Source organism: Primulina huaijiensis, chromosome 9 (assembly GCF_012295235.1).
Source record: "Primulina huaijiensis isolate GDHJ02 chromosome 9, ASM1229523v2, whole genome shotgun sequence".
Taxonomy (NCBI): domain Eukaryota; kingdom Viridiplantae; phylum Streptophyta; class Magnoliopsida; order Lamiales; family Gesneriaceae; genus Primulina; species Primulina huaijiensis.
The window spans coordinates 1,206,773-1,220,135 of record NC_133314.1 but is presented as its reverse complement, the minus strand read 5'-3'; the positions used below and the strand labels follow the sequence as shown (position 1 = coordinate 1,220,135).

The window sequence follows — 13,363 nt, the reverse complement described above, 5'->3', positions numbered from 1 at the left end:
GCCACCCATTGAGCACATATATAAATTCTAAATCAAAGTATATGAGTGTCATCAATAACTCCAATGCAATTCTAAAATAAGAAAAACAGGATAAAAATAGTGATACTAATAATAATAACAAAAAAAAAAAAAAAGAATTTCATTGCTTACTTTTAAATAAAGATAAAATCTTGTATTCACTCATATTCTTTCTGAAACTACAGATCCGGGTTTGACCATCATATCTGCTGCAATGCTATTCAATGCTCTCAACACCTTGTTAAAATTTTGGCTAGTATTGCATTGTGATCGACCGAATATTTTACGAATCAAGCGATATCTAGTATTTTGACCAACAACAAATAAAAACACGACAAGCATTTTTCAATACAAATGTATTTTGTATCTTGGAATATTGTTTTTTCTCTAAGGATGTTGCACAAATTTAAAAATACGTCAATGTACATTCTATAAATTTCTCGAAAATTTGTCGGATCTTTTTTTAATATTTTATAATATAATCATATCCATTCGAAGTTATTGGTCGTCTATTTAATGGATGATGGTTGCATTGCATGTTAATTATATGCTTAGTTAGCATATAGAAGATCCCAAGAATTTTCCTCCACAAATAACTAACAGTTTCGTGAAATTCTTCTTCAAATTCTTCTTCTCCATTTGATATTCTAATTCATGTACGTTGATATATGACATTTAATGAACCACCTAATATCAGCAAAGAATTAAAATAAAAAAATCTATGAATTATTGAAAATCATTCCTTGTAAAACTCAAAGCTTATATAAATAATCCAAAAGTCCAGAATTTGTAACCATTGTAACAATCAGAAAACAAATGAAAAAAATATACAGAATTGTAACATAATATAACTCATTATTGATCATGTCCTTAAAAATACTCATTCATTTAATTTATAATCTATCTACCCCGAACGCTATTCAATTTTCATTTTCAATAAATCCATCTTCTTTGACCTGGTGTTGAGTAAATCAAGCATCTTGTATCGAGTACAATTATCCAAATTTGGGACCTCATTGATAACATCCTAACAAGTGTCACCCGCATTCCCTGTTGATTCAATCTTAGAAACTACCATCTTATGAGTGTGAGATATATCACAAATATCATTTGGGTCTGTATTATTGAATGTGCCTAATTTTGCTTCGAACTCGGCTCTATCTCGTTTTCTAGTTGTTGTTGGAACCTCTGAACTTATGGGCTGAGGGGGAAATGGTGAAGCAGTCCTCTCAAAAAATGGAGGCTGATATGAAAATTCTTATCTGTCACTTTGCATGAATTTACCACTATTATAATCAAATACATAATTATCTAATAAATTAGTTTCCCTATTTTCTTCTATCGCAAACGTTCTTGCATCAGTGTCATCTCCTGGTCCAATTGAGTATTTTCCAGTAGCAGTTCGAGTCCCAACTGCAATTCTCAAATCTTCATAATCCTCAAAAATATCTGTCTGATAGTGTTCATGTTAAGGATGCGACTGGTAAAGAACAAAAAAAACCAGATGTTAAAACTAGTTATATTTCTAATTATAAATATAAATTTTATTATTTTAACTCAAAGACTTTTACGTTAAAATAATCCTCCCATATTTCGTCTTTAGAAGCGAATTTCTTTGTCACAGAATCCCATACCAAACCAGAGTTATGACACATAAGCTTAAAATAATTGTTGTATCATTGTTTGAATCACTTTAAACGACTTTATAATAGTTTTTCACATCCAAGTTTTTCGTTTAGAGTAGGAAATATTTTTTTATCTATGGTTTTTTTTTTTGTTAAATATTTCATTCTTATCACATCATTCTCGCATTGCAGCATCAATAATGAGTTTTAACAATTTATTACTCTCTTCAGTCGTCCACACATTATATTTTGTTTGTGAATCTCTCATTGATAGTATTACTTGAGTATGCATAAGATAGAAAATATACATCGACAAGAAACTAACAAGCGTCTACATTTTACTAGATATTGAGCAAAAGAATCAAAAAGATCTATAGACAATGGTAAAGAACCATATAAACATTCAAACAAGTTGGAGAAATGAAATATTAAAAAAGAGTTCATACTTCAAAAAAGAAAATAAAACTCAACTCCTAAATGACAATCTATGAAAATAACATCAATTTCCGATGAAACCAAACAAAATGCTATACAAAATTTAAATTATGAGACCAAATGTGATATCACCCTAATGCATTGGATGAACAAGCCCAAGGCAAGGGACAAAGGAAAATTCCCATAAAGAAAGAGAGGGTTTTTTTTTTAACCTCGATAAATTTTTTTTTAAGAAAATAAAATATATTTGAGGATGTCATTTTTGTTAAAAAATACTTGATCGAGATTATTTAATCAAATTTTTTTTTTTTTTAAAAAAAGAGATGAAACATGTAATTGTTTTGTTAACAAATAAAAAATAATCCAAGAATCTTTTCATAACTCCGTTTGAGGTCTTAGTAACATGAGTTAATGCAAGTAGAGATAACAATCATGAAAAAGCATACAGTTTTCTTCTTTCATTTTACCAATTCGATCATGGATTTCCAAATTCAATAATTAAATTTTCAAGATTGAATCAGATTGTATCAAAAGAGACCTATTGAAAAAACCCTCAAACTCAAACCCTCTTTGATTTCACCAGGTCCAATGCGCAGAGTGTTAGATTAATATTTTCCAAGAAACAGTAAAGAGAAATGGAGCATCCATTTTTTCCGACGGCCACCACGCGGGCGGAGGCTGTGCGTTGGCTGACAATCTCGGAGAAGCTACTATCTGGACGTGATCTGATGGGGAGCAAATCCTTTGCGACACGGGCGCGTGACGCGGATCCGACGCTCTCCCCCGCCGACGAGATCCTGGCCATCGTCGACACGCTTCTCGTCGGAGACAGTCGGATCAGAAACAACCAGCAGGATTGGTACTCAATCCTGCGCCTCACTCCGCAGCAGGGCCAGGACTCCGAGCTCGTCGCGACCCGGTACCGGAACCTTGCGCTTACCCTCAACCCGCAAAGGAACAAATACCCTTTAGCTGAGGAGGCCTTCCGCCTTGTTGTCGACGCATGGTCGGTACTATCCAACCCTTCGCGGAAAGCCATTTACGATAAAGAACTCTCTTTCTATTTTCACGCTCAGCAGCAGCAGCGAGACCCATTTCATAACCATAACACCACAATGCCGCAAAATTTAATATTTTTTGGTGCTGGCGGTCCGACTACCGTAGCTCAGCCTGAGATACACGCTAGGGGAAGCAGTATCGTTGGTGGGAGTAATTTTTTTTGCGATCAACAGGTACATACACAACCGCAACAGCATCATCTTGTGGATTTTCCTTCGGGTTCTAATTTATCTTTTGGGTCTGGGTCAAAGTCGAGTCAAGAGCCTGCATATAAGCAGGCACCACCAACTTATACTGATTTTTCTGGTTATGCAACTGGTGTTTCTGGGTCAATCCAGGAGCCTGTCAATGATAAGCAGAAACAGCCAATGCAAGATTACTCTAATGTTAATGATAAGGATAATGCTAATGCTGGTGAGACTGTAGAAGACGATGAAGTGAATGAGGTAGAAATGGATACAATGGAAGTGCAGGATGAGGATGTGCCTTTTTGGACGGCATGTCCGTATTGCTATTACATGTACCAGTATTCTGGGGTGTATTCCGACTGTACTCTGAGGTGCCAAAACTGTAGAAGAGCTTTTCAGGCTGTGAAAATCCCCGCGCCACCACCAGTCATGGCAGGGCAAGAAGTTTACTTCTGCTGCTGGGGGTTCTTTCCATTGGGTGTGTCAATGGAGAATTGGGGGAAAAATAAGTCTGCATCTTCCACTTGGACACCATTTTCGCCTATGTTCAATGGCCCACGAAATGGGAATGAAAAGATGGTTGAACCCAAGAATTCGGGTCCTAGAATTTATGTCGATGAAAATGAGGTTTTTGTCGAGGTCTCGGACTCGAGTGGGTCTGACAATGAATGGCAGAATGACAGGGATCCAAAGTACAAGAAAGCTAAAAATGTCAAGGGGAAGGGGACTAATGGCATGAGGCCTACCAGTAGTGCCAAGAAAGTTCGAGATGATAAACGTAAGAATTTCAATGTAGAAGATGGATTTGCATCCCAAAATGGGGTGGTAGAGATGCTGAATGAGACAGCTAGCGAGCCTACTAAGATAGGGGCAACTGTCAATGCTCGAAAGCAGCCTAATAGGGTTGTCAAGAACTCCGGAAAGTTAGATTTAAATGTTGAATTTAGCAATGAAACTGAGGAGCCTGCGCCTAAGGTGAACCAAGGAAATGGACCTGGTCGTGGTGAGGATGATAACATTGAAGGGATTGGCTTTTTCGAGGGTCTTGATGAATTTCTAAATAGTCTCCCGATTCTTAATGTTGTTGGTGATGATAAAGTTGTGAAGGCTGCTTAGTAAAGCAAGACCTGTTGGTTTTGTAGCGTTTGGCAACTGCAGGTTCTGGAGGCAGTTTGGTGTAGAAAGTCATGTTTTGTGGTGTTGTTTTGATATGTGGTAGTAAATTATTTAGATCTACCTGGATATCCTTCTTTGTGACCAAATTATGTGTATATATATGCTAAGTATGCTTTCTTGACTTGTTTTCTAGCTGACACTGTTTTTTGGTGATTGGGTCACTGGCATGACTTCGATTGTCACCCTTAAGAGTGTACCTTTGTGTCGAATTACATTTGGTTAGTTCTCTAAATGATCGAGTTTTCCGTAATATTTTGTTCTATGGCACCAAAATGTTTTGTATTTTCGGATATAACACAGCACCTAGTCACACTACGTGCTTGAGTCTTGCGAAGTTGTACCCTTAGTCGTTCAGCATGTATGAATTTCTTTTAGAAACCGTCCAGGCATGTTTTATTACCAGTGGAATCTCATTATCAATAATGAAGAACGTTTCCATACATTCTGTTCCTGCCAAATATTTACTATAACTTAGTTATTTTGGTTACTTATGTGTAATAGTTATTTCATCTGTGCGAAGATATTATGCGCAAGTTTAATTGTCACTATCTTCAACTATAACTACGTAAGTATGTGACCTAGAAACAGAACACACACATTTAATTATTTAAAGTCAATTTAAAGTTGCATCTTGTTTCCATCCTGCAATTTGTGATGTTTCCATGATAAAAGATCTGCTAAATGTGATTGAGGTATCCTTCAGAATGCAGATAATTTGCAATGATCCCGTTCAAGCAATGCTTATTCTTTGCTTTCTTTACCATCTCTCATTCGTAGTGAATCGCCAACTTTATGCCGTAGGATGTATCAAAATTGAAGTATTTGACTTCTGTTAATAAAATATAGTTCTAATTTTAAATTCTAATGTATATTTAATTTTTTTATTAATATAAAAAATCCTTAAATACAAAAAATTTATTTTTATTCCATAAACACGTGCGCGTAGTGTGTCCCAAAGATAAATTGACCTTAGGTTGAAGCGAACTGTAGTCCACTGGTGTCATTTGACACGCGACATATTAAATTTTTTGTGTTTGGTAATTTTTGTACAAAAAAATATGCATTATTTTATAACGATATGATATTTGTATATTAATTATTAGATAAGATTTACTAAGATATTTTGAATTTTAAGATAAATTAGAGATAAGTTGGAGAAAAAATCGACAAAATAACATAGAAAAATTTGCTGTCATACTAATATATCAAAGTTAGTTACTATGAAATTTCGAATTGCTATCCAATTTGTCTTCATTTTATTTATTTATTTTTCCAATACCTTTTTTGTGAGATCAATTTTTTCAACACTCTTTGTCCTCGATTCATCGATCGATTTCTAACAAATAGAAAACGTTGTTATCTCCGTCTTTCTTGGAGGACACGTGGCCAGCGATCCTACCAACGAACATTTGTTCCAGACTGACACTAGATTCACGTATTTATGCAACTATCAGCTGTATGATATCTTCAACATTTCTTGATTTATCGTTGGCTTAGCAGCACATTCTGCAGTTTGGAAGTGTTGGAAAGAAATCTGTTAATGGCTAAGGCACTGTTTCATTCTTCACCGCTGTCTTCTTCCTCTTCTGTCGATATCTCCATGACTCCAGCAAAAGCCTCCACCGTAAACATTTGTTCTTCCTCTTGTCATATGTCTATGTAAAATGTATGCACTCCTGTCTGATTTAATTTGGCTTGATTCTTGAAATTGAAGTGTTGTTTCTTCTTTTGGAGCAGATCTTTGGTACCCGTTTGAGATCCTCGGAAATTGAGCAGACCCATTTTAGATTTCCGGATTCTTTCGGGTAGGTGCTGCAAAGTTCAGATCTTTCTGCTTATTGTTTTCTGTGGGTATTGTTTGTCGATAAAACCGTTCTTTCTTTCCTTGTGAGCACAGAAGTTGTGTATAGGCGTTTCATTTGCGATAATATATGGTTTTTGATTAAAATAAAATAAAAGTATGTAGTGTGTCATCATTGTTGTTTCTTCTTTGTTTCACACCACTGCATATCGAATATAACATATTGGACGAAAATTTGCTGTTATCTAAGATTTGGTCATTGAGTTAGCCAGATCTTACTCGTGGTAGGATAATTGCAAATGATAATTTGAGAAACAAAATTTCAGTCCAATGATTAATTTGTTTAGAGCACCTAACAGAATTCTCCAAGGAAGATCAAGTTTCATGTTTCATGCCTACACGTGTTTGTTTAGATATAATGATATAATGAAGAATAGAAACTGGTGTTTGATCTTCTTGTATAGGCAATTCTATGTGTGGCACACATGATATGTTTATGTGGATTCATTTATTTAGCCTTATAATCCTACAAATATAAATGGGACAGGTATTTTAGGTATATTCGTATTCTCTCAGGGTGTGTCTATGATGTGTTTAACTTTTGAGATTCTAGACTCCCATGAAACACTATGAGGTTGATCCAAAAGAGACAAGCATGCTTCTGTTTAGAATTAAATTTGCATCTTGAGATATATAGTCTTGTACTAACTCAGTGTCTTTTATGCTGTCAACTTCCTTTCATGGATACTTGAAGGAATCCAACACTCCGATTGACTGCTTTAATGGAGTCACCAGTCCTAACTTCGGAGATCAAGGATAAAAGTGCAGCAGTAACTGACAAGGCACTCAATCAATTCAAGGAATTGAGACATCGATTTCTTGGTTTCAAAAAAGAGAAATACTTGTAAGATAAAGTAAATCTACATGAAATTATAAAATCAAAAACCTCCTTTGTTTTACATTCGTCTCATTTTTTTAGGCAAAACTTAGAACGTTACCAAAGCCTTTCCCAAAACCAAGCACCCAAGGTATCATTTTCGGTTCCTTTCCATCAATTTTTAAAAATCTTAAATTCATGATAAAATCCTAACATTTTCAAGAACAGTTCATGGTGATTGCATGTGCGGACTCACGAGTTTGCCCTACCAGCATCTTAGGATTTGAGCCAGGAGAAGCCTTCGTGGTTCGCAATGTGGCAAACTTGGTGCCTCCTCACGAGGTATGATGTAGACATTACCTTGGGCTTACAAAACTTTAAATTCAGAAGCATGATAGTTTACTCTGTATGAATTGATTTTTGCGATGTACTATTAAAGATGCTATCTTGTACTTGATTCCCATATATTCTTCTGATGCAGAATGGACCTTCAGAAACAAATGCTGCCCTTGAATTTGCTGTTAATTCTCTTGAAGTAAGTTATTATCCGCTACAAAAAAATGATCGAACTTTAGATTGTCTGCCACTCTTATCAATTTTCTCTAGCAACCATCTATTCAAAAACTGATGAAAATTTTAGGAATTTAGGAAACATCTGCTAAGATATCACTTTGAAAGGTTTTAAGAAAACCACAAATGGTTAAAAAGATTAAAAACATGTTTTTGTTTCTTGAAATCTGAACATTTCATTTTATCATAACCATCGGAACATCAACCAATTTCCGCAGGTTGAAAATATACTAGTTGTTGGCCACAGCTGCTGTGGAGGAATCAAAGCATTAATGAGCTATCAAGATGAAATACATTCAAATTCAAGGTCTTGGTTAATTTCTCACTTCTTAAATTATGTTCGTCTTGATTTCATAGTGTTTCTTACGCCCTCTTACTTGAGTTACAGTAGCTTCATTAAAAATTGGGTGGTTGTTGGAAAGACAGCAAAGTTGAAAACAAAAGCTGCTGCTTCGAACCTCAACTTTGATCAGCAGTGCAGACACTGTGAAAAGGTGTATTTCCTGTCAGTCTCTGGTTGTATTTACTTTCTAGCTTCTTTTAAATGTTATCAGATTTAGATTTTTAATGTACTGTGTCGTATAAAATGCAATAAAGGTTGTTTTTTAGCTCTTGTGTCATGAATATGCCCAAACATGCAAATTTATGAAACTTAGAAAAGGAAATCTGTCTTCAATCATACGTTTTAAATGAAGATTGCAACCCTCAAGAATGGAAGTTGAAGTATGATCAAATATAGTCTTAAATTGTTTGTAGATTTGATACATTATGGTTGTCAGAGGAGTTTACTTAAATAGCTTAAGAAGAATAAGTCCTGAGAACATATTAATAAGATAAATTTTAAGACCGATGACATTTTACTATAGCAAAGTTATATTTGATTACAGGGATGTATTCGAGTCTACAGTCTACTAGTGTTTCAGCAGCTGCCTACTTGAACTCTGCTCGGAAAAAAATAAATACGGAAGCTTGAGTACTGAGTAGGGTCAATTAGTAGTTTTTAAGCTCGATCTCTATTCAAGTATTTTTTGAGATCGAACTCCATGAGTTCAATTTTCGAGCAACAATTGAGCTCCATTTTTTTTCAATTATTGATATAAATATCCTTCAACTTTTGGAAAGATAATCGTTAAGACATATTGTTATATTTTGAAAAATAAAAAAAAATCTTGTGCTCGAGATGCTCCACGAGCCTCGTGCCTCAAGCTCGCTCGTTAAATTTTTTGGTCCCTATAACAACTCAAGTTCCGCATTGCCATTGTTGGTGCATACACAGGCTAGGGTACATCCAGTCTCGTGGCTGAATATTCATTACACTCTGTTCAACTTGTGCAGGAATCTATTAACAGGTCATTACTGAACTTACTCAGTTATCCATGGATAGAAGAACGGGTGAAAAACAGGATGCTTTCGATTCACGGTGGCTACTATGACTTCATCGATTGTACGTTTGAGAAGTGGACCCTTGACTACGAGGGAAGCAGTTCGAAAGCCGATGGTGGTTACTCAATTGGTGACCGAGAATTTTGGAGCTGAGTTTGCTGTCATAGGTGATCCTTTTATCTTTGATACCAGACTAGGTTGTCGTATCAGTCTCTTAGAGATTATGTAAGAAATGAAATGATTAATGTCTGAATTTCAGCTTTTTGTACATTTAACTTTTACATATACAGAATGTACTCTTTGAAAATGAATTTTTGGATGAACTGGTTGTGCTTTAATTTGATTTCAGTTGATATGTCGTTTCAATTAAACGTGCCATGCAGTAATTAAGAGAAATTCATGTATCCTGAAAATCTCATCACATGATGATGAATTTATGAAGGAAAAAACACCTAACTTTAATTGTACTTTGTAAACTATTTATTAATTCATATGAATTAAATCGGGAACTTATAAAATAGCCAATAATGTTTGTGTGCATAAAGAACTCTTCCATGGGTACTTTTTATGATTTTACATGGAAAAAAAGAGTCTAGTAATGTTTGGTCTAGTCATATATAAGAATACGATTATTCAGAAGTTAAACAAAGTTAAAAGTATTTTTTACAAGAGTTTATTTTAAGTACTTTCAAACTTTTAGTTAATGAAATGTTTGAAAATTTTACATAAAATTCGAGAATAATTTAAAATAAAATCTTGTAAACACTACCTTAATATCATACATCATGTTCATATTATAACATGATAATGAATACTCGAACTCGAACTTTGTTGTTCTTATCGCAAGCTAGAATTATTTATGCATGCGTAAATGACGTTTTGCACGGCCCCACAAAATTGATTAAAGTAAGTTGTTATAGGAAATCTTTAAGTATAATCTTATATATGAACAATGTTCATTATAAAGTTTATTATAAATTTTTACAAACTAGGTAGACTTGATAATTTTATACAAGTCTACCTAGCTTATTACAAAACTTGATAATTTTATAGGAGCTTGATTGAAGCCTGTTGACTTCTAAGAAACTCGAGTTGAACACTAGTACATATCATCACCTACCAGTTTGAATCATCATAGTAGGTGTCCAACTAGAAAATTGTGAGTTGATTCAACTGATACATAATTGACATTATCAATAAAGAAGTTGAACTAATCTGTATTTTTCCTGCCAACCATGCCAAGAGAGCTCTTGTTCTGTACATCCCATCTCTATATAAACAGGTGCATGTACTTTTTCATGCATCATCGGGTCAAAGAGAAATTTGCTCAATAATATATTGAATTATCAATCTGCCTTCTGCTGAAAACAATGGCTTATAGAAACAATCATACTATTTTCTTTCTGTTGCTTATTGCTTTATCTTCGATAAGAAGTAACAGGATTCAAGCAGAGGCACGGCACCTCCTGGGAACAAATTTGGCTGAAGTTCCAAAGTTTGAGTTGCCCACTTTGCCAAAACCTGAGATTCCAAGTCTTCCTAAGCCGGAGCTGCCATATTTGCCAAAACCCGAGCTTCCTACACTGCCAAAGCCTGAGCTTCCCACACTCCCAAAGCCAGAGCTGCCAACTTTATCAAAACCGGAGCTGCCCACATTGCCGAAACCTGAGCTTCCGGCATTCTCAAAGACAGAGTTGCCAACTTTGTCAAAACCGGAGCTTCCTGTGTTGCTGAAACCTGAGCTTCCTACACTCCCGGAGACTGAACCACCAACTTTGCCAAAACCGGAGCTTCCTACATTGCCAAAACCCGAGCTTCCAAATCTACCAAAACCTGAGCTTCCGACACTGCAAAAGCCTGAGCTTCCCGCACTCCCAAAGCCAGAGTTATCAACTTTGTCAAAACCTGAGCTTCCCACGTTTCCAAAGCCCGAGCTTCCTACACTCACAAAGCCTGAGCTGCCAACTTTGCCAAAACCCGAGCTTCCGACATTGCCAAAGCCCGAGCTTCCTACACTCCCAAAGCCCGAGCTGCCAACTTTGCAAAAACCAGAGCTTCCCACATTGCCAAAACCTGAGTTTCCTACGCTGCCAAAACCTTAGTTGCCTAAACTGACAGTGCCAGAAGTGCCAAAAGCTCCATAAGTTATTGGGATTTTAAAATGATTATCATGGGGTGGAGTGCTAGAATTTGTTTCGAAGGTCATTTGGGGTGATTGATACATGTTTCTATTGTTGAGTTTGTTTTTTCTTTTTCATTTTTTTCATTTGCTTGTACCTTTGTTTAGAGATGTTGCCTTTCCAGTGTCCTGATGTTCTTCAGTGAATCATTATACATTTCATATATAGTTTCAGTTTGCTTGGTTTCTGCTGCCTACTTTGATGATCGCATCTATCACCTTTTCTTTTCTTGTCTTTCTTCCTTGTTTACTGCACAGTTTCTTTTGATGTATAAGTTATGACCTATCTATTGGCATGAAACTCATCGAATTTTGTTTAGTTTAAGGAACAAGCAGTATTCATTGATAAATCAGACAGCAAAGCAACCATCCGCAGAACCATTTGTAAAAAAAATAAATATTCTGAAATATACTCTTCTACCGCCTTCATAGAGTTTAGATTTTGAATATTTCCTGAAGTTTTGAACTTTCAGATCTCTACAAAATCTGAAAACAAAGGAGGGGAAAATATTAAATACGTGACTGCTGATCGACATATGAACCAAGTACTACAGGTCAAGTACATCTTAATGCATGGATGCTGATTTTGGTTTACATGGCTTGTCAAGTCTTTTACGCCTGTCAAGAACCAACTTGCTGCTAGGTTTCAAAATTTCTTGGTTAATCCATCATTTAAACTCAGATGAAAAAATTAAAACAGAAATTTTTTAGCTTTAGGTAATTTATTTACCCATTCATGATTTAAGCTTATTAAGATGAGGGAAAAGGCCAGCAACTAGATAATGTGTAATGTACAAAAACATTTCCAACCAAATCCACCTTTTCCACCTCTTATAATCGACATACATCATCTATAAGTAGAACTAGAGAATCAGAACTCGGGAAATAAAGCAATTTCTGCTGCTAAAAACAACCTTTTTCTCACTTGTCTCAAACATGACATACCACGACTACCGTCGTTTGTTTTATCGTTTATGCTGATCAAGTTGCAACGACTGTAATCCTGGCAGTTGTCAGTTATAACTGAATTTACTATAGCTTCCTTTACCCAAACTGCATGGCCTCTTGGATACATGGCACTCAAGCTTCCACCGTTGCCAAAGGTGGAGTCCACTCATTTTCGTAGTCTCCCAGAGCAGAGCCTTCCCACTTTCCCTAAAGTGGGATGGACTAAATTCCTAATCTTTGGTCATTTTCTGAACTCTCCGAGCTTTTTAAGCCCATTCACTAGAAATTTCTGAGTACTCCGTTGTTTCTTCTCATTTAACCCATGGTCCCTGAGATAGAAACTGATCAATACTCATGGTTTATTGACAAATTTTTCCGTCAGCTAGATGCGATTCAGGGAAAGAATTTCTACTACATGTGATGCGTGCCTTCTCTATCCAGAAATAAGTTCTCGATATTATCCCAGATAATACATGACATCTAGGGTTGACTGTGAATGCCGTTAAACATATCGCTTTTTATTACTGAGAACCTGAGATCCATCAACATGATTGAATATGATGCAAGTTATTTCTTTGCTTTCATTCATCAACATGAATGCTAACTAAGCAAAAATGAAGATGAATTAGGTAATGGGCCTATACCCCAGGTGCCAAAACGTTGAAATATATATGACGAAGATTAAATTTATAGTTCAATGCCATGACGATTATGTGCAGAACCAGCTATGATCATTCTCAACCAAAAACTAAGGTGTATTCCTTATTTTTTAGTAAAAACCATGAGAAGAAGAGAAACTATCAAGCACCACAGTCCCTGGTAACTTTAGTTAATAAAAATATGTCATACAATACAAGATTTTCAGTCCTATAGAGGGAATTGAGGAAAGAAAAAAAATAAGTAATTCCTTAAAGTTGGGGACTCATTCAATTCTATTTACTTAACAAAATCAATCTAAGATTATTTACCACTAATTAATCTGCCTACATTAAGTCACAGAGGGTCTTCGTGTCGTTCTAAGATGATTTTTTAGTCGCTTTACGTTAGAGCCAAAGGGGAAAAAGATAGTTCACGCCTGGTGAATATCACCTGGTGGGCTATCCA

The 13,363-nt window shown here is 35.6% G+C and overlaps 2 protein-coding genes across 2 annotated transcripts; both read left to right on the top strand.

Moving 5' to 3' along the window:
* The first annotated feature begins 2,566 nt into the window (after nucleotides 1–2,566).
* On the top strand, nucleotides 2,567–4,628 carry LOC140985183 (uncharacterized). Its single transcript, XM_073452954.1, has one exon. The coding sequence runs from the start codon at nucleotides 2,714–2,716 to the stop codon at nucleotides 4,439–4,441; it is 1,728 nt and encodes a 575-aa protein (XP_073309055.1). The 5' UTR covers nucleotides 2,567–2,713; the 3' UTR covers nucleotides 4,442–4,628.
* A 1,188-nt stretch (nucleotides 4,629–5,816) lies between these two features.
* Nucleotides 5,817–9,443, top strand: LOC140984181 (beta carbonic anhydrase 5, chloroplastic-like). Its single transcript, XM_073451422.1, has 10 exons — nucleotides 5,817–5,936; nucleotides 6,014–6,125; nucleotides 6,239–6,306; nucleotides 7,057–7,206; nucleotides 7,282–7,330; nucleotides 7,408–7,521; nucleotides 7,661–7,714; nucleotides 7,968–8,056; nucleotides 8,138–8,243; nucleotides 9,085–9,443. The coding sequence occupies exons 2-10, from the start codon at nucleotides 6,042–6,044 to the stop codon at nucleotides 9,283–9,285; spliced, it is 915 nt and encodes a 304-aa protein (XP_073307523.1). The 5' UTR covers nucleotides 5,817–5,936; nucleotides 6,014–6,041; the 3' UTR covers nucleotides 9,286–9,443.
* Nucleotides 9,444–13,363: the final 3,920 nt, after the last annotated feature.